The sequence below is a fragment of the Corapipo altera genome, unplaced genomic scaffold (genome assembly GCF_003945725.1).
Source record: "Corapipo altera isolate COAL_440 unplaced genomic scaffold, ASM394572v1 58, whole genome shotgun sequence".
In the NCBI taxonomy this organism is placed as follows: Eukaryota; Metazoa; Chordata; class Aves; order Passeriformes; family Pipridae; genus Corapipo; species Corapipo altera.
In genome coordinates this window covers 30844-52282 of record NW_020884898.1, presented here as the reverse complement: position 1 = coordinate 52282, position 21439 = coordinate 30844, and the positions used below count along the sequence as shown (strand labels likewise).

General features: G+C 36.4%; 1 protein-coding gene across 1 annotated transcript in view; it reads left to right on the top strand.

Moving 5' to 3' along the window:
- The window catches only part of LOC113949785 (target of Nesh-SH3-like), a gene marked incomplete at its 3' end in the record, with an annotated part of 61595 nt that overhangs the window by 10459 nt on the left and 29697 nt on the right, over positions 1 to 21439 (top strand). Inside the window, exons 2-4 of the mRNA XM_027648796.1 lie at positions 12723 to 12902; positions 18929 to 18994; positions 20437 to 20569. Of these exons, the coding sequence (XP_027504597.1) occupies positions 12723 to 12902; positions 18929 to 18994; positions 20437 to 20569 (379 nt within the window). The remainder of the gene's footprint in view (positions 1 to 12722; positions 12903 to 18928; positions 18995 to 20436; positions 20570 to 21439) is intronic.

Genomic DNA, 21439 nt, shown 5'->3' with positions numbered 1-21439 from the left:
TGTAACCACCACTGCCAAGTGCCCATCCAGAGTTATTCATCTTTGCACTATTTGTAGTCCTGTGTTTCTTGGGTGTTATTTTGAGCATAGAAGTCAAATACTTTGTGTGTTCATATGATGATTGCAACACTGGGAGCGGAAAACCATTGTGACTTCAGAGAAAGAATAATCCCATTCCATTTCCATCTTTTAATGCATATTATTTTAAAGATTTCTGTTTCAACTGTACAGAGGGTAATGGGGGATTTAGACATAGAATTTCAACTATTTCTGAATGGGTGTCTCAATCTAGTTTTTCTTCCTTCAGTTTGAAAGCAGATCATTACGGACTTTGCTCAACCCAAGTTCTTTCCCAAAGCACAAAGCTTTCTCCCTCATTGAAATGAGTTTAGGAATTACACTGAATATTGCTAAAGAACCAGAAAGAATATCAAAGAGGACTTTGGACTTTTAACCACCGCTTCTTTGAACCAAACTTTCCATCTACCCTGTAATGTATGTCTCCAGTGTGCATTTCTTCAGTTTGACAAGAAGAATACCCGTAGAAATTATGTCAAAGTTGAAGTAAATTACATTCACCCCTTTCTCCTGGTATGCAATGCCAGCAGTAAGATGACAGAAGGCAGCAAGGTTAGTCAGACAGCCTGGCCTTGGTAAATTTGTCCTGGCTGGTCTGAACCACCTTCTTGTTCATCGTGTGCGTAGGTGTTCTGTTTGTGGTCACTGTTAGGCTGAACAGCTTGCAGCTTCCTGGATACTCTTTCTTGTCCTTACTCAAGCAATTGCACTGAGATATTTTTCTACTCTCATATGACAAATTAATCTTGCTTCTCCCTGGCAGTTCTCTTATGCTTATCTATATACTGAAGAGATCATGCTTTATTGGATTTTTGTTATCTACATGATAGAGATAGGAAGTAGGATATTGGAATTCAAGCATAGCGCTGAGGCTGGTAGCCCTCCTTGAGCCTCTATGATGCATGCTTAGAGGTGCAGCAGAAAAACAGTAGCATTCAAGTGAAAACATATTGATTTCTACCAAGAGACACAGGGGTGAAATGGACTTCCTGAAATCATTTGGACCCCCTTGTGCTTATTCCTTAGACAGTTTGTTCCAGATTGTCACTGCCTTTCTCAGTTTTCCAGATATCTTCTTTGCTACAGTTTATCACTTCTTGTCTACACAGATACAGAGCAGAACTTATTTATACTGCTTTTCCTCAGGGCCTTGTTTGTTTGTTTTATATATTTGAATACTGTCTTCATATCCTACTTTTTCTCTAAGCTGGATGATTCCTATTTATTCAGACTTTTTTCCTGGGAAACATACTCTGTACTTCTAGTCATTGACTTTGCTTTTTTTCCGGGTTTTTATCAAGTTGGACTATTTTATAGTGTTCTGTGCACTGGCTTATTAGATAAGAGATTAGACAAACAGGTTTCAAATTTATTCTGTTTGTATAGCTTGTGGAGTCTGCTAGCTGTCTAAATACTACTATCTTTAAGCAGTTTTGTCCTTAAAAAATAACCATGTGCTGAATCAGAGAAGGAGTTAAAGCAAACTTAGCTATGAAAGCATCCAGCCAACATTACAGAATACTGAGCTCAAGACTTTCAATTGCTTGGAGTATGGCAAGTAAGGTAATACTCATCACAGAACGAGGATTTCAGTATTACATATTTTGTTCTATGAATACAGATAAACATGAAAACATTAATTTATTTCTGCTTGGGTTTTTAAAATATTCATTCAAAGCTGCCTTATTCTAAAACAGCAGAAATGATACTTTCTTACCATCAGTTATTCCATATTCTTCTTCTAAATCTGACTCCTCCCAAAGTGTTTCAAAAGACCCGCAGATGAGTAAGTCACACAGGGAAAAAATATAAAATTATTTATTATGATGTAATAGATAGTGATCTCATGTAAGGAACAGACTTCAAAATGGCTGTTGCAATATTAGTACCTCACTGAAATCTGGGTACACATTAATCCATGTGGCAGATTGTCTGTGAATGGTAACGAATGTTATGAATGTTAACATCCTGGATTGCAAAGTACGGTATCTTCACTCCTCTCACAGAAGCAAGTGCAGTTGCATTTCCAGATAGTGTTTTTCATTATGCCTTTGATTTTTGCTTCTTCAAAAATGCACTGATATTTGTAGATGAAAAGTGGATTAAGGAAGTGGTGATGCTAAACACTGCCTGTCATTGAATAGGTAATGGCAGTAATAATGCACTGCCTGCCCATGAATGTGTTTTTAAGAAACTTGTTGCGTTAAGGTCTATGCTCTTTAAAACTGATCACTTCAATCTGTAATTTGTGGGCAGAGCCAGACCAACACTGTCTGAATTCCTCACCTCCTCAAGTTCTTAGTATTTTTTGAGCTCTCCCTATTGAGGAGCTGTTGTTAAAAAAAATTCCATGGTTTTATTCAACTAATCAGCTCTAGAATATGACAACCTTATATGCATCCATGTCCAAATACCACATTTGTCTTTTGTTGGCTGCATTGGCTGGTGCTCTTTGAAGGCTTACAAAAGTCAGACCTAGAAAACTTGGGAGACTCCTCTTGCTCACCACAGTCTTCTGCATGCCTTTATTGAACACATTTATGCAGAATCCATCAGGTTCTTTGGCCAGGACACAGTTTTCTTCGTAGCCCAGCCTGGGTGGAGTTGCCTTGGATGTGTTTCATTGGACAGAAGGAGCCAGGATTGGAAAGACCAGCTCTTCTGGGCAAGATACAGTCACTGTCTCATCAGCTCTGTCCAGGTGAAGTTACATCAGCCCAGAAGAATACATGCCAGGCCAGTCTGGAAAAAACAACAACAAACAATTAGCTCTAAGAGTAAGGCCAGGGGAACAAGGCCCTGGAGGACTTAATGACATCAGAACCAAATTAAACTTTATCCTACTGCAAATAAGTGATCCACAGTCTAAACTGAAATAGGGGTTTCAGGTTGTTTTACTAACAGGGAGTTTTTTCTGGACAAATAAAACCCTTTAAAGTTTGTGTGCTGTTGATTTGAAAAGTAATATATATCAAAAATTATTCAATTTGAAGGAGTTTCAGAGAGCATTATGCCTTGAAAATAATACATAGGCTTTATTCTCTCCCTGTCTTTCAAAAATGTTGAATTTCAATGTTGAATTTTATTTAAACTAAATTTTTGCCTTTAAACACAGATGAGTTTAACTGACTGGGCACATAAAGGAGCTGAACTTCCTAAGATTTTCTCAAAGGGGAGCCAGGGTCAGGTTGTTTGAAGTCATTCCAAAGAGGTTTTCGGAAGTTTGACTCCTGTTCCCTTTTCCATCAGAGTTGCAGGCTTGATTATTTTCAAACAGTTTTCTTGCTTGTTTTCAATTCTATTTGCTATTTTAACAAATAATAGGAAATGAGATGCAGAGTGAAAGCTGGGACTGGGGGCTGGACTGAAGTGGGATCGTGAGTTCAAATCCAGGCTCTTTTCAGCTTTGCACCCTAAGAATAAGTATAGTTACTCTACCAAGTCCAATAACAAATAATTTTAAACCAACATGTTTAAGGAGACTTGTGAGGGAGATAGTGATAAAGATAGAAGTGGAACTTCAGAGAAGTGCTTGAATGACCTGAAAACAAGTGAAAGAGCTGGCAGCATATGAGTAACAAATTTCTTTTGGTACACTGATTTATGTGGACACGTGGAAGCTGGAAATGCTGATAACTACGTCTTTACTGATCCTAAAGTAATAGTGAGATACAAGCTTACTAACTCAGTTCTGAGCTGTAGTAATCGCTAGAGAGGAATTGGCAAAGAAAGTTTCAAATCAGTGTAGCTTTGTAATACAAATGCTCTAACAAGTTTCACTGAGAAGTATCTATTTAATTTATATCAGTTAAGAGCAACCTACTTCTGATTAGCATTAGTAAAACTAAATATGCATTGCAACTAAAGGAAAAGGTGTCAGTAATCTTGAAAGAGTGCTGTGAGAAAGGGCACAGGAAGGGAAGGGACTGATCCTGAGCCCTCGCAGTACATCTCTTCCTATGGATGTCTCAGTGAGTCACTGCCTTCAGCTGAACACCAGTATTCAGGGTTTTCCCTTCTGGGTATTTCAGATACTTCTACTCCTTTAGTAGTGAATTTCTATTGTAATTTAAATTTCTAAAATTGCCCTAGATATGAAAAAAGTGTGGAGGGGAACTACAATTTATGCTATTTTATTTGCTCCGCGCATTCTGGTAAGGATGTTGATGCACCTAAAAATGGTGCCATATTTGAAATAAAAGTATTTTGAAGATGTAGACAAGAAGGAATTTATTTTAAAATCTCTTGAATGCATCTTTATTCTGAGCTGGGCAAGTAGCAAAGGCAGAATTCTAAGAGGCTATTCTTGTAGCACGAGACAACTGATGGCAAAATGTTCAGCTGGCAACTCTAGGTTATTAAATGTAATTTCTGAAAAGAAGTAAATGGAACAAGTGTTTGTGTTGTGGTTGTATTGTCTGAAAAGGTTTCTTTCAGTGTCAGGAGAAGCTGTGGAGGGTTATAGGAAAGTAAGATTTTTTTTTTTAATTTTCTATTGTAGCCTTGAATTTAGCTTACTACAGCTTGTTCTAGTGCATTTACCAGTGAGACTTGATTGAAATTCTGTATTTTCTGTTGGTCAACATAAGGTGGCTTCTTCTATAACACATAGGTTCTCCTCGGAGGCATCCAACTCGTACTAGACATCAAAAGTTAGATGGAATTTATGTTGTCTGGCTCTTTCTTAGGTTATGTCTTTTCTTCTCTTTCAAATTACTGCTAGTTATAGGATAGGTTCTTCTTACCATGCTATCACATCTACTCTCTCAGTTACACTGGGAGTTGAAAGATGCCAACTTCACAACTTTAATAAGATGGAATCAATTACTAGTTTTTAGTTATAATAAATATCCTCCTTCATAATATGTCTTAAAATAACAAACTTTATTAATCCAGTCTATCAAGTACTATATTCAAACCAGGGAAAATCTACCATTTGTGTATTCAACAACGTCATTTAGGTGAAAAAAATAGCATTATTTGAAATAATATTAGACTTACATACAGAGTGTAGGCGTAATAACACTTAGAAAAAAAATATTTATTTGGGGAACTTCACTTGCAAATGACAAAACCATATGCAATGCTTTTAGCTCACCCTCCCTTAATATAAGTATTCTTTGTTGCCTTTTTTATATGGCACCTATTTTCATTACTGAAATCATTAATTAATGGGAATTTTGTAGCTAAGAGAGTTTGTATTTTATTTAATCTGTGATGAGGAAGATGATCTAACATTGTCTACAGCTACCTGACCAGAGGATACAAAGAGGATACAGATTTTATGCAGAAGTGCACGGTAATATGATAAGAGGCACTGGGCACAAACTGAAAGATGAGAAATTCCAGTTAGACATTAGGATTTTATTTTTTTTTAACACAAAATACTGGGACAGGTTATCCCAGAGATGTTATGGAATCTATGTCCTCGGAGATGCTCAAGACTCAGCTGGATATAGCCTTGAGCTACCTGGTCTGATGAGGTCTGCTTTGAGCAGGGGGTTGAACTACATGACTTAAAGAAGTCCTTTCCGTCCTAAATTGTTCCATGATTCTGTGGCTGTGGCTGTCTTAGAAGTGTGCCTTGTTTATCCTACTACATAGAAACAGAACTATTTTTAAATGTTTCCCATTTTAAGCTGTATTTGGTTTTGAGCCAAACAACCAATATTTCTCCATGTTTTGAAGCCAAAATAAATACAAAAATGTAAAATAGAAGAAAATAAAAGTTACACAGTGTTAGGTTATCATTGAAATCTTGCCTGGTGGTACTGTGGCACCAGATTTGGAAAAGTCAAAACACTGCTGTGAGTGATTTGAATAAGTGAGGTGGTGCTTACAAATAGATGGTGTTAATATATTTTCATAAGACACGCTTCATTTGTCTAGCACTCTGGGAGTCAGTGCTGGGTCTTGCCTTCATGCCCTCTAAAATCTTTGAAACGGTGAAAAACAAACTCAATGTAAGGCCAAAGGAATTCTGGCAAAAAAGCCAAATTTACTGTAATACAATACAGCTGTATTCACCCTCTAGTTTTGTAGGACAGAGTTCAAGGATTGTCACTCCATGGATAAAAAAAAAATAGGGCTGTATTTGATCACAAGAGACTGTACACACTTAAAGCGCAGCAGTCGACTGACAGTATGAGTGAAAGTAACAACTCATCCTAGTGTTGCTTTGCTGAGCCTTCAGTGAAACAAAGAATTCAAAACGTAAGATACCAAGATGAATTTATTTCAAAATGAAAAAATTTCATAACAAAAAATGATTACTTTATTTAATTTGTATTTCATTCTTGAAGTTTTAAATGTGTTAACTACCAGTTAATAATCTATCAGCCAGCTGCTGACATACTTTCTCAAGCTGAAGAAAGAAACAGAGTGTTCTTCAGCTGAAGAGACTCCATTTGACAAGGCCAGGATATATTTTGGAGTTCGGGTAGAAACAAAAAAGAGCCAGTTAATTCTTGTTTCAGTCATCCCATTACCCATGTTCTCTTGTGTTCCTTGAAACAGGAATATTAAACCACCTGACAATTTTAACTCACTCTACATCTATTGCTACTAACAATAATGTAACAATAGTGGGTCATAGGACACCAAATTTCAAAGGCTTTAAGTCTTTGTTAATGAAACAAAATTCTTTTGTTCTTTTTTTCCTTTTGGGAAGCAAAGTCATGGTTTTGTTTGCTTTTATAGGTTGGGAAAACCATTGTCCCCAATTACTGAACAGATACTCCTTTAATGCAACTAGCCCAATGAACTACTTCTGTGTATCTCCTTACTTTTCTCCAGTTATTAAATAGCAAAGAATTATATAAATCTATTCTTGGTAGATACTATTTGGCCTTCACAGACTACTTTGCAATGGTGGTTTCTTAGGGGAATGTTAGACCTAAATCATTAGGATTTGACTGAACTTTTGTTGTGAAAGCAGAAATTAAAAACTGGACTTCTTTGTTTGTCTTGTAGCTAGTTGGTAGGAATAAGAGATGGTAGCTTAGGAAGTCTTCCCCCTCTTCCTTTACTCTTCCATGATTAATTAAAGTCGTGATAAGAGAAAAGAAGATAGTTGACGTAATCCATGGTAGGTCCAAAGCTTGAACAGCAATTGTCCAATTGTATGTTTTGCATATTAATTTCTGTGGCTGCTCTCACATTTTAAAGAAGTAAATTTCAATTAGGTAACTTAGAGTTAATTTTTTTTAAGTTTCAATATTTATTTGCTTTTGACTCTTGTTGCCTATACATTCCAACTAGCCAAACTACGGTGCTCCCAGCTGGATTCCTCAGACTGGTTGTAGCTATTTTCTTCTTTCTGAAGAGTTGTTGGTGGTTGGTTCCTTTATGATGCAGCTGATTCATCAAGCTGTCTTTAACAGTTACAGGCAAAGAGTCCTTTCTTTAGAGTGATTCTACACTGCCTGCAGTTTGATGCACTTAACATAGTTCTTTTACTTCAGATATGCTTTGCACAGTTTCTCCTGCTGATTTTGGCAGTCAACTAACTTTTGTTGAAGAGAACACTTGCCGATCAGTGTGGAATTTCTGCTGGCAAACACAGAGGGAAAGACTGTTTTACAGAGGTTGCTATAGGTCCCAGAATATTCCATTTGGAGGTGTCCTCAGTGTAAAAGAATTATGCTACAAATGCAAGTATTTAAGACCAGAGTTTCAATAACATATGCCAAAAGCTGATACAAATGAATAGAATTAGAAGGTATCTAGTTTATCATTCAACTCTTTCATCAAGAAGATGTGGGGAAAAAAGGTATTCTGATATCATAATATGACAAAGTTATTTTCTCAAAATCAAAGACATTCTTATCATAGTATCATAACTTTCAAGTTCCTGTGACTTCCTTTGTCTATTCAATCATATTTAATAGATGTTTATCTGAGTGGTGGCTAAGACAGACATATTACTCAGAAGGAGAATGCTTTTCCTGTTAGTTGTTCCAAATGCTGTGAGATCAACGCAAGTGAAATCTATTTTGCTGATATGTTCCTGAGAGCAGTCTCCATTTACCAAGTTAATTGATATGAAGTCCTTTATATCTGTACTGCTTCTGGCTGGCCCTCTCTTGACTAGACTGGCAGTGTCTGTGCAGCATGTAGGATTGAGCTCTCCCTGCTCTAGGTTGCTTCACTTCTGTTCATACACTTCCAGAAACTGGCCAGTTATTGTTTTACCGTTTGCAAATTCATCCCTTGTTTTCACTGATTCTGGAATCCACACAGCCCATGAACAGGAATGTGGTTTAGTCATACGAAGTGTGGTATCTGTATTTTTGCTTTAGCACAGTTATTTTCCCTTAAAAACATGCAGCTAAATAAAAGTGAAGAAATTTTGTCTGCCTTGCTCTTTACTGCTCTTTGGGCCAGGCCATCAAGAAGAAGGGGAGAAGAGTGCTCTTGCTGAGATCAACTGGGCCCTCCCTGCTAGGGGGACTTCTACTGTGAGGAGGGAAGAAATAGTAAGCAAGGAGCTTACAGAAGGGGTAGAAGATAGTTAAGAAAAGCATGGAGCAGACTCTGTATCTAGATCTCCGAGGAGGAAAAGAAATATTATCTTCATTCTTTACTGCATGCAGGGGGAAACAGAGTGACAGTGGCTGAGGAAAAGGCTAAAGTACTCAGGGCCTTCTTTGCCTTGCTTTTTCATAGTTCTTGGGGTATGCAGTTCCCTAAGCTGGAAGTCAGGAATGGGGAACATAATGAAGCTCCCCTAAACCAAGGGGAAATGGTTAGTGACATGTTACACCACTTAGACATGCACAAGTCTATGGGGCTGGGTGGGATCTATCCAAGGGTGCTGAGGGAGCTGGCAGGGGTACTCACTGAGCCACTTTCAGTCCTTTACCAGCAATCCTGACAAACTGGGGAGATCTCAGTTGACTGGAAGTTAGCAAATGTGATGCCCATCTACAAGAAGGGCTGGAAGGAGAATCTGGGGAACTACGGGACTGACCTGCTGGGCAGGGGAAGGTCATGGAGCAGATTATCTTGTGTGCCATCACACAGCATGTACAGGACAATCAGGGTTTTCGGCCCAGTCAACAAGGGTTTGCGAAGGTCAGGTCCTGCTTGATTAACCTCATCTCCTCTTATGACAAGGTGACTCAATTCCTGGATGAAGGAAAGGCTGTGGAAGTTGTCTACCTTCATCAAGGCCAAATGCTGTGCCCTGCACTTGAGTCATAGCAACACAAAACTGCCTGGTGGAAAAGGACCTGGGGATGCTGGTCAACAGCCTACTGGACATGAGCTGTCCCCAGGTGGCCAAGAAGGCCAATGACATCCTGGCTTGGATCAGAAATTTTGTGGTCAGCAGTTCCAATGAAGTGATCATTCCCCTGTACTCAGCACCAGTGAGGCTACACTTCAAATCCTGTGTTAAGTTTTGAGCCCCTCACTGCAAGAAAGACATAGAGATGCTGGAGTGTGTCAAGAGAAAGACCACAAAGCTGGTGAAGGGTCTGGAGCACAAGTTTCATGAGGAGAGGCTAAGGAAACTGGAATTGTTTAGCCTGGAAAAAAGGAGGCTCAGGGCAAACCTTTTTGCTCTCTGCAATTACTGGAAAGGAGCATGTAGTGAGGCAGTGGTCTGTCTCTTCTCCCAAGTAACAAGTGATAGGACAAAGTGAAATGGACTCAAGTTGTGCCAGGGGAGGTTTAAATTGGATGTTAGGAAAAATATCTTCACCAAAAGGGTTACCAGTCATTGGAATAGACTGCCCAGGAAAGGGGTTGAGTCACCATCCATGGGGGTATTAAAAGGCATATAGATATGGCACCTGGGGATCTGGTTTAGTGGTGGACTTGAAAGCGCTAGGTTTGGGTTGGACTCAATCTTAAAGGTCTTTTCCAATCCATGTGATTTTATGATTAAGTGATTTTTTCCTAACTGCTATGGGGACTCTGCAGTGTGTGTTGCTATCCAGGCCATCACCGAAAGGATCCTGCCCTTAAAAGTGAACTAAGGGAAAAGGACCTGCCCTGTCAAGACAGGGTGGTGAGAACAAAGATTTATTTTTTTTAAATTTTAAGTTCATCTCCTTTCATTCTATTCTACCTTATTCTCTGTTTTTCAAAATACATTATTCCTGTTTATTTTCTGCTAGAACTGGCTCAAGTTTAAAAGCTCTCTTGGTGGTTTTGATATGCTAGCTATACAGAAAAGATCTAAAGGATCCTATCTCAAAGCTATTGCTGTTTTGGGATCCCATTTAGACTTTCTAGTTTTAGAAACCTCACTGAGAGTTCTAAGGCTTAAATCAAACCAAGACCACTCGTCACTATAATTGACTGTTTATGAATAAACCATGGTATTTATCAAACTGAAATCAAACCCAGTTGAATTCAATCTTAAATTAGAATTAGGTCTTCGAATTGATGTAAAGTATAACTGAGAGATACATAGATATAACTGTGTGTAAAAAAAAGAGAGTTGAAACTACTGTAAATTTATAATTAAAATAGATCTTTACTAATTTTTTTTAAATATAATTTCAAGACTGATTAAGAACTTTAATACAGTAATCAAATTACCATATTTTAATCAAGTACTGTAAGTCTTACTTTGTTCTTAGATATGAATACTTGGTAGAGACCAGGAGGCCATCCTTTCTTTTATGCTTAGATCTCCAAAGTTAGAGTTTTGCAGACTACATAAATTAAAACACATATAGCTTACTGTCAGTCAGAGGTAATAATCCTAAACTATGTTGCCACTTCTTACTAAGTGTCTTTATGAAGCTCATTAGAGGAGTTTGAAGTCTGTTGGCTTTTCTTCCTCATTGCTGCTTTTTGGAGCTTTGTCAATATTCAGACTTGCACACCCGCAGCAGTTTTGTGTACTGAAAATAAAACAAGTTAGGATGTCATTTAGATAAGGAAGCAACTGCCACTCTTTTCCCTGTGGTGGTATTGTACAGCTGAAAATGTCACAGAACCAAGTTTTCTAGAGGCCTTGCAGTCTTCTGGAACCTGGCAGAGTTGCCTTTGGAAAATTGTGATGGTTTCCTGGCTGAATGCTTTTATTTGATGAGTCTTTAGATAAAGGAAGGGAGGCACATGTTTTCCATCAGTTTTACTTGTATGCTTCTTTCTATAAAGGGAAGAGGCATAAAGTGTTTGGCTTAAGGCTTTACATTCTGCATGCAGACAACTGCAGATGCTCAAATCACCTACTAAATCATCTTCACAAATTGAGGATTTTGGCCTCTTGGCAACTCTAGTCATTAAAATTTCTCTAAAAATTAAAGGATGGTGGGATGGGGTGATGTATATACTTGTTTAGAGAAACTTTGAATATCAGTCTGCAATTACTGAGAGAGAGTAAAAGTAAGAAAGGAAGGGAGTTAGATGGAGGAAGGGAGGAAGGGAAAGAAAAAAAAGAAAGGAGAGAAAAAGAAAAGAAAGAAAGGAAAGAAAGAAAGAAAAAGAAAAAAGAGGGAGAAAAGGAAAGAAAGAGAGAAAGAAAGAAGGAAGGAGAAAGAAAGAAAGAGAAAGAAAAAGAAAGAAACAGTTTAGGATTGCTCTACCCTGTCATCCCATAATATATCATATATCTCATATCTAACATTACTTCAGGATTTAGCTCCTGAAGTAAAATGATTGTGTGCAAAGTTCTGGTTTTTTCTGATAAGTTAATTTCAGCCCTTATGACTGGACAGATGCCTGAAAATCTGTCGGGATTAAAAATCTACATTTTGGGAATGAGAAGAGAAATAATAACCCAAAGTGTACTAGTCTAGTGCTGGTGTCATAAGTTTGGGGAAAAGCCAACAATTCAACAGTTCTGGAAATATGATAGGCCTAACAGTGACAAGGGAATACTAAAATTGTACGTACCGAGGAAAGAAAAGCCAATCGTGCCTCACCACACCAAGAAGAAGACAAAACACCAACTTATAGCTGAAAAAGATAGTTATTCTGTTGTGAAGTCATTCCATGTTGCTACAAGTCAAATTTTTTGCACTTTATGTGCTGTGTGCTGTTCCCTTGGAAAGAATAAAATTGAATGTTTAAAACAAGTGTCTTTGTAATTTTGAGTAAAGCGTATATGTTAGTTAGGTGTCCTGGTGTAATTCCAAATAGAAAATGACATTTCCAGCCCAACATAACCAAAAAAAAAAAAAGTTGTAGCAGTTTTTTTTGAATCTAGTTACTATTTATCCTCTACCCTAATTCTACAGTGTGATTAACTGATTAACTTAATGTTAAAACTTCGTATTCTCTACTAAAAACAAAACAAAAAAAAAGAAAAACTTGTAATTTTTCACCAATGGGTTCTATAGATGGCTGATGCTACTATACTCTCTCATTTAAAGGAAAAAATGCTTACATTTTTACCAGTTACTTCATGCACTTTTTTACTACTGCAATTGTAGATGTTACAGCTAATGATAATGCTAAACTAGTGGGAAAACAGTCATGTTAGCAAATACAATTTTCCATGACTGATAGTTTACTTTTTTAAATACACTGGGTTTCTAGGAGACTTCACCTTTAAGAAATTGTTCGATTGCTTGCTACTAGCAAATGAAACAACCTTATATTGTTATATTGTCATATTCCATTACTGAATATATGATTGCAGATAACACATTTTGATCTCCTCTTTTTCACTCTTTCCCCAGTGAAAAGGCAGAGTCTGAAGGTTCAGATCAATGCAACAGATGACACCGTTTGCATGAGATATCTCCGACCAAGTCAAAACACCAAACTAGAAGGTTTTGTCCTGGGTTATGGAAGCAACTTCTTTTCTAATCAGTACATTCCTTTACCTTCAGAAGGAAAAAACTATGTAACAGAACTTGGTAAGACATATTTGCTTTACATGCTTTATGGGACCTACGCATGAATTATAGGAAGAGTGAGAGTAATATGAACTTTTGGGTTTCCTAAATTTTGGATTTATTGGGTTGTTGCTCAGGTTTCTTTGTGTTTGTTTAAGGTTGCCTTGAAGAATTTCAGGTGAAAATAGATCCTTCAAGGAGAAAAAATATTTTTTGTTGTTTGGAAAACTTTGCTAATGGTATTTATTTTGAGGATTTTCGTTGTACTAAGAGACTGTACTATATTGACCACATCACAGATCAAATGGGATGGTTTGCCTAAAGTTGTAGTTTCAAAGTAGAATACAAGGGAGATATGCAAGTTTTTAACAAATAATGGAAGAAGTAGTGAAACAGTCTTGAGAACTGCGTGGTTGATTCCCTTTGATAGAAACATTTGTATCAAAATTATGTCTTTTCTGGTAGGGATCTACTCCAGTTCTACATGTTATAGAATAACCTGTAACTTCAATGTCAGAAGTTACTGATGGAATTCCATGAGTTGCTTCATGGAAGAGATTAAACCATGTCAAGAGCCTTATATTCTGTTGCCTGGAACAGGGAGAAAGAATAAATAATTAAGAAATTGACATACCAGGATTTGACCTTTTGAGAAATCTGTTTAATCTCTAAGGGTTTTCCTGTTGCTTTCTCTAAGCTTTTCTAGCCTGAAATGAATCTGGGTTACTCCCATCATTGTAATGCTGGTGATTTGGGGTCAAACAAAGGAGAAATAAGGACACATAAGCACGGAAGTAATAATTGCCATCTTTTTGATGAGGTCAGTTAAGGCCATTGAAGGTGTCTGCTCCAGGCTGAAAACTGCAGAATAAAATATGAAAAAAATAAGATGCTAGACACAGAATAATTAAGTTATTAGATACTTTGACTTTCCTTTTCATGAGTTGTTACTCCTGGAATCTCTCTGTAATTCTATCGTCAGTCCAGCGTTTGACTTCATAACCATCACTTAAGCTGTGTCTGTCTTATCTGATTTATCCCACATGTAGCTTTTGAATCAGTTCACTAAGAATGATGTATAGGATTTTCTGTAGTGTATGGAAATATATATATATATATATATACACACACATATATATATGCACATATATATACATATATGTATGTATTAGGCATAATAGTACCTGTGTAACCATATGGCAGGAGTAGTGAGGATTAATATTTTTCAAGTACTCTGAGATCTTTGGAAAGAGGAAAAAGGACTGAATGTAGCATCATGAGCACCGGCTATTTAACAGCAGCTCTAATACTGAATGTTTTACGAAACTGAAAACAGAAAGCTCAGAGTCACCTGAGAAATTTGTGTTAGTTTGTTCTAGCTTGGCTAGGAAGGCTGCAAGCCAGTCTTCTAGAGATAACTGATACTGTTGAAGTAACCCAAAAATTGGGTGGAGACAGTGAAATTTTGAAAGAATGAACAGTAATTACTTAACAGAGTGAGCAAAATCAGTTTCCCTTTCAGTTTCTAAAATCAACTTAGGGTTGGGCAGTGCTTTTGCTTTTTTAAACAAGATTTTACAGTGTAAGAGGAGAATGTACTGGTAATTCTGCTTTATAACAACCATAATAAGTGGCATGTGAATTTTGCCTATATGTACATAGGGCAAAATTCTAGTACCCCTTTGAATATATTTTAAAAAATATAATTCAGGGATCTGCATTAGAGTAGTCCTTAGCTGAAAGATCTTAGTGTGCAGTTTTTTGTATCTGACCAATTACCAGAAAAGTGCAGATGTATTAGCTACATGCTTTCCAAGATGCCAAATCATGTGAAAATTAATTCAGCATTATGTTGCTTTCTGACAACTTCCTAAAAAAACAGATTCTCATTGTTAATGTTAGTTGACCCTAGTGGAATGGAGGATCTGGAGGAGGTCAACAGCTGCCCCTGCATCTAAACAAGTGGATTGACTAGGAGCAGGTTCATTCATGCCAGCCTCTTTGTCCCACTTCTCTGTCTTTTCCCATACGTGATACACTGCAATACTTTCAATCCTCCCCTTTCTCCACCTTTGGCCTTTGCCTTTAACAACATCCTGCAGTAAATCTTTAGCAATCCCTAAATGCAAATTAAGGAATTGCAGCCTGAAGGTAAAAAATACTTTTTTTTGATCTCTGAATTCACTGGCCTATGAATTCTAGTGATATGTTTGTCACATTTTATTTTAAAATTTATTCTGAGTTCATCAGCCAGTTCATTCTTATGTTGTTTTGCTTCCAACTGCATTTCTGTATTGGCAGAACCCTGAACTGAATAGTATGCTTGAACAAAACCAAAATTTGCTAGCATTTTGTAGTGCATGTTAAATGCCTGCTGCCACTGATTTGATAGCCTAGCTCATGGCACATGGAAGTAAGTGTTCTCCTATACAAGTCTGATTTCATAAGTGGTATGTATTTTTGTGAAATTATGGTTGTCTTCATAAGCTGTTAAGGTGGATAATAAAAGCTTTTTTCTTTTAGTAATTTTATTCATTAATATAATTGAATCTCAGTCAGTTTTTTCTTTTACAATGACACCAAGGTACTGGTTTGCTTTTGTGAAACTTTGCAGTCTTTGAAATATTTCTTCTGTGGGAAATTGTGGGCGTACCTGTGTTGTGCGTGTCTTTTAGACTGTCTGGATGAAAAGAAACCTGAGAAACTGAAGGAGTTAGGAAAACTATTTCATCTAACTGGTGATAGTTCATCAAGCTGTAGTAGTCTTGATGTTTAAAAGCTAAAACAGGATGACTGAATGTTTCTGTCTAATACTTTTGAGAACTGAGAGGAAAAGCTGTAAGAATATGTACTGAACATATATGCATGTCTCTACTGTGTGTATTGAATGCTGTAGATACAAATGCTATTGCTTTACAAATACTGATGTGTGACTATTCTTCCCTTCTGCTTCAGAAATCATTAGGTTAGGTGTTTGTGCCTGCCAGAGTGCTGTGCTTTGTTTCAAACTGGCATTGCTTTGTTCTGCTGTGGACGTTTAAACTTGAAAGAGCAGTTTTACTGATGTATTGGTGCCTCTGAACTGAATGGTCAAAACAGCCCATGTTTGGGGAATTATATCACTAAGAATTAGGCCAGCACTTCCCTGGTACATTCAGGCATTTTCCTATAGTCCTTTGTGGCTGAAGAATTGAAGGTGGTCACTTTTTAGATATTATTTCTGATCTAAAAGGAACTCTTAGCCAAAGATATTTGTCATTATAGCTTTAATAAAGGGGCCAGAGAATACTAGGTTCAAAAAAGTAAACTTATTAAGTTAGTCTTATCGTAACAGCCTAAGAATGTGTTAGGAATCAAGGAGCCGCTAAGATTTCATAGCAAATTTGTAAATGTATTTCAAGCTGAACTTGTTAAAGTTTTCATTGTTCTGTAGGGATCCTTCATTTGTGAGGCTCTGGATGAGAGACAGACAGATCTGTATCTTGCATCTGTGTCATATATGTCTCTGTTGTATACTGATTAATGTTGAAATGATTTCTGGAGGCAGATGTTGGATTTGTGCATTTGTGTCCAGATATTTTGCTACGTTTTGCTACCTACCTCTTATTTCAGCAATTTATCTCTTAAGCATTAAAATGAACTAGTACAAACTAAATTATGGTTTTATTTAGGTTTTGGTATTTCACAGCATTTTCTTTTTCTTTTCATGTCTTGCTCACTTCTCCCCAAGATTCTTCCTTCTTATAGACATGAATCTGTAGAGTGGATTATGTGTATATAGACATCATAAAAGAACACAAATTATTATAAAATAGTTCTTGCAGCTTGATAGAGTTTAATATATGGGTGAGGCAATGTTTTAAGGCCCTGAAAATTAATTGAGTCATAGTAGCATCAGATGATTTCCAGGTTGTGATGACAACTGACACATATATTTCTCAGCAAGAGGACTGAATCAGTGTGAAACCTCTGAAGTTATTAAAAGAAATGTTAAATTACAGTGGAAGACTAAGAAAGAACTCCCATTGCTAAACCTGAATCAGGGCTCATTACATGATGTTAAAGAAAGTGTTTACATTTCTTGATTTCAGATGTCTTGGATATAGAACATATATTTGCCTAGAATAAAAGCACTTCAAGGCACGTGTTCTCCAGTCCATGCATAATGGTTTAATACTGTGCATCAGACCAATGAATTTAACTTAAACTATAGTTGCTGTACTCTTAGCATCTATCTGGCAATGTGTGTGGTTCTACTCAGGAATCACTGAATCATATTTCTAAATTAAGATATGCTTTTAGTTAAGATCAGAAGAGAAATTTAGTGTTGCATCCCAGTTATTGAATGTACTCGTTTAATAATTTCAAATTCTGATTTCAGTTATTATGATCACAATATTGTCTTAAATTCAGTGGTTCTAAACTGGACAAGTGGTACTTTTGAAACCTACCTGTTCTACAGCAGCACTCTCTCAACATCTAGTCTTAGTCCATTTTCCTAAACACTTCCTTTTATAGATGGTATTACAGTCAGAAGAGCTATTTGTCTATGAAATAGGGATATGTTTTATTTTTTATCAAGACAACATTTGTTAAATCCACCAAAAAAAAGCACTTAATGAGCAGCACATAACACAAAACATTTCCACAGAGAGCACTTTGTTACAGAACAAAAACACCTGTTAGAACTAATGATTCCCAAAAAATTCCAGGTTTTGTATCTTTGAGATGTACAGAAAGACATTTTCAGTCATTGTTTATTACCACATTTTGTTTAGCCGTTAATCTATATCAATGTTACTACACAGGTCATATCAGATTTCAGCCAGAATTAATTTTTCCAGTTATGGAGCAGAGCAAAATTAACTGTTCCAAACCATTTGGATAACTTTCTTTCACAATTTTTGGAAATTTTGCTGAAAAAACTGTAATTTTTTACAGCTTTGAAGACTGACTTTGTAGTTCACAAGCTCTCAAGGTGATACTTGAAACTAATTTTGTTGAATATTTGTGAGAGTCTTAACAGCGTCACAAGTGGTCATCAATGCACAGGAGGAAACTGGGATTAAAGTGCAGGGAAATCAAAATATTTTAAAATGTCACTTATTTCAAGTTTTAGGTCTCAATACAAAAGGTATTATTACACAGATTTCAGAAGATTTTTCTGTAGATGAAGATGTATTTTTACTTTGGCAATGCGCTTTTTTTGACTAATTCTTTTCTCCACACTGCCTGGAGCAACTGTTTTCAATGCTCATCTTCGTTACTGGGTGTGGTTGAAACCACTAAAAAATGGTAATTAAACAATTAAAATTCACCCATAGTATGGGCTTCCAGTGATTTAGATGCATAGAATCAGTGAAGTTAGAGTGTTTTTACCCACACAGGCTTTTCAGTAGCACAGAAAGCTTCTGGTTTTTTCAGTACTGCTTTTCTTTCTCTTTACAGAAATCTGGGTGTAAGAGAAAATTGAATGATTTCTTAGTGGTTCTGTTTAATTGGTAGAATTCAAGCAGTCGGTTACACTGAAATATTCAGGAAATTCAGTCTGTCATCTATAGATACAGATCTAGATAAATGTATCTAAAGTAGAATAAGAATTTTATATAGATTAATGCTTTTTTATAAAAACTATAGTGACTAAAATTTTGATTGGTATATGGTGAGCCAAATTCTGCCCATGGATATCTCACTGGAAGATCCTATAAGGACTTCTTTCATGTTGCAGTTCGATGAGAATAGAGCTTGGCTTTAAGTAGTTAAGAAGGGCAGAAATCTCTGACATCTGATTTTAAGGGAAAATCTTATTTCTGAAGTGGAATTTCCCAAATTAAATTCACCATCTCAAAATTGTTTTAATCAAATCATTTATTATTTTAAACTCCATAGATCTTAATGAAAACATGCCTAAAGATCACAAAGATTGGATAATGTGTCAAGCATTCACTGAATATTTGACTTTTTCTTGTTAATTATAGGTTAATATATTAATCCCTGTTCCAAATAAATAGTACATCTGTACTAATTGCATTTGTCTTCATTTACAGATGCAGAACCACGGTATTTGGTTTCAGTAAGACCAGCACGTGTTTCAAACAAGAAATCTTGTTCAGGTAATTTAGAATTACTGCATCTTTTTCTTGAAGTATTTGAAAGAAGACAGAATCTTTTATGTAACTTTAATATGGAGATGACTCTCAGGATCACTGGACTGTTGCAAAAAATAAACTGATGCCCCATCCCTGGAAACACTCAAGGTCAGGCTGTGAGAAATTTGATCCAGTTGTAGATGTCCCTGCTCATTGCAGGTGGCTTGGACTTTTAAAAGGACCTTTTCAAAAGGGCCTTTAAAGGTCACTTCCAACCCATATTCTCAGATCTTTATATGATTGTTTTTCTAGTTCCTGCTAACTGCTTGGGATTAATTTCAACTTGGTTTTGTGCAGACCTAAAACAGTTTGTCTGGAAAGATTTTGGAAAGTGATTTACCTTTCAGATGCAACATACATATACATATATATATATCAAAAACCACAAAAACAAAAAAATGCCCAATGCACTATTTGGTCATAATTAATTTTTATATCTACAGTCTACCCTCATAACAGGATTCAAAAGGCATGAGAAGAAAGTTAATTGGATCTGTTTCACAACAGTGAGAAATAGCACCATTAGATCAGTGGCTTACAAACTTTCAGGGAATGTGTTGTCACCTGTACATTTTGAGGAGGTTCAGATCCTTTAGATTTTTGAAGTACGTAATGTGATGCAAATAATATATCAATTTCCCTTAATTAATCATCTTCCAAGCACCAGAGGTTCTCCTTAGGTTTATAACAGTCTATAAACCACAGATTCAGAATAGTTTCTCTAGATCATTTGTTCATTTCCACCTTTTAGCTTTTAAACTTCCTTTAAATAAAGTTCGTCCTCTACACAAGAGTTTTGCTCCTTAATTCAGAGCAAAACTAAAGTGAAGGATCATAAAAAAGCTGTACATTTTCAATATAGTAGATAGTTAAAACAGAAAAATTCCCCAGATGCAGATGCTGACTCTGATTTTACCTACAGTAAAAGGCAGAAGAACTTTTGTAGGTTTTATATTACTCTTGATGAAAAACACTGCGGAAAGTATCGATTATCTATGGACCTATTTGCAGTGTTAGTAAGAAATCTGCTCAGAAGTTACTATTTCTGTCACATCCAAAGAGAGACTTCCTGATATCCTGAACTCTGTGTCATACCTTCTGTGATATGGACCAAGACAACCAGAGCCTTGAATTTAATCTACGTATAGCTTATTCTTGTACTAAGTATACCCAAATCACCAATTGTTCGTTTTCAAAAACTAGATTTAACGGGAATATTAGGCTGAAAAAAGAGATCAGACACTGTCTCTGCCCCTTTTGTAAATCACACATTAGAAATGGTGGCTGTGAAAAAAAAAAAGAACTGTTGCACCTTTCCCTTCAAGCTTAGAAGTGAAATAGGCCTTCATTTACTTTACTATCCAACTGCAGGAGAGAGAAGCTAATTTTATATATTTCGTATGTAGGTCGGACCAAGACACAAAAGCCTCTGCAGCTGGTAGTTGGCACTCTCACCCCAACCTCTGTGTTTCTCTCTTGGGGCATCCTAGTCAACCCTCAACATGACTGGACAGCAACAAGTAACTGTGCTAGTGACAGGTAACATAAGAGAAAAACCTTTTTTTTTATTACTCTCTTGATTTAAGTCAGCGTAGCTCTCTGCTGTGCCTAAAATAAGTTTTAAAGTGGAAACAAAAATGTTGGGAACAATAGTTCTGAATGTGAAGTAAGTTTTCTCACTTATTCATTTGATGCTTTGAAAGTCTTTATCTTGAGTGAAAATTTAATCAGAAATCTACATGCTGAAGTAAAAATCTTGCTATTTCACAGTACATCCTTTGTTCTTAAACCAATTGCCTTGACTCTACCTTCAGTTGTACCTTAACCAGTTGAAAGAAACTTTGTTAAATCATAGGAATTTTTTTTTTAAAGTTGGCTGAATAAAAGTAAAAGAATTCTTTTGTTGTGCTGTGATAAGGGAATGATGCCTTGTCTTAATGGTGTTTGATTTTTATTTCCTGTATCTGATGTTATCACTGAAACAACTTTTCCGATCTTGGTATAATACAGCTTTCATTAATTTTCTGTTGTAAGTAAAATAAGATCTCATCTACTGTAACATATTTGGTGTGCTGCAATTATTTAATGGGTGTTACAGTAGGTGGAGAGCTCACGAAGGCTCATCAAGTAGCAGTTTCAAGAGAAGTCATAGTGCTGGGGAGCTTCTCATTAAAGTGTACTCGTGCATTTTAGGCAACTCTTGGCAGATTAATAAAATTCATCTTTGCAATTATTTAAATTGTTAATACAGATGTTTTCCCTGCTTTGTCATTTTGGTGTTCTCTTTGTATTCTTCCTTTTATGACAGAATAATTTTTTTTTACCTTCATTTACATTGTGTGAAGCTCCATTTGACTCAGCAGTGTTTTCTAAAACCATGCCTTTGTTAAACCATGTAAAACCATGCAT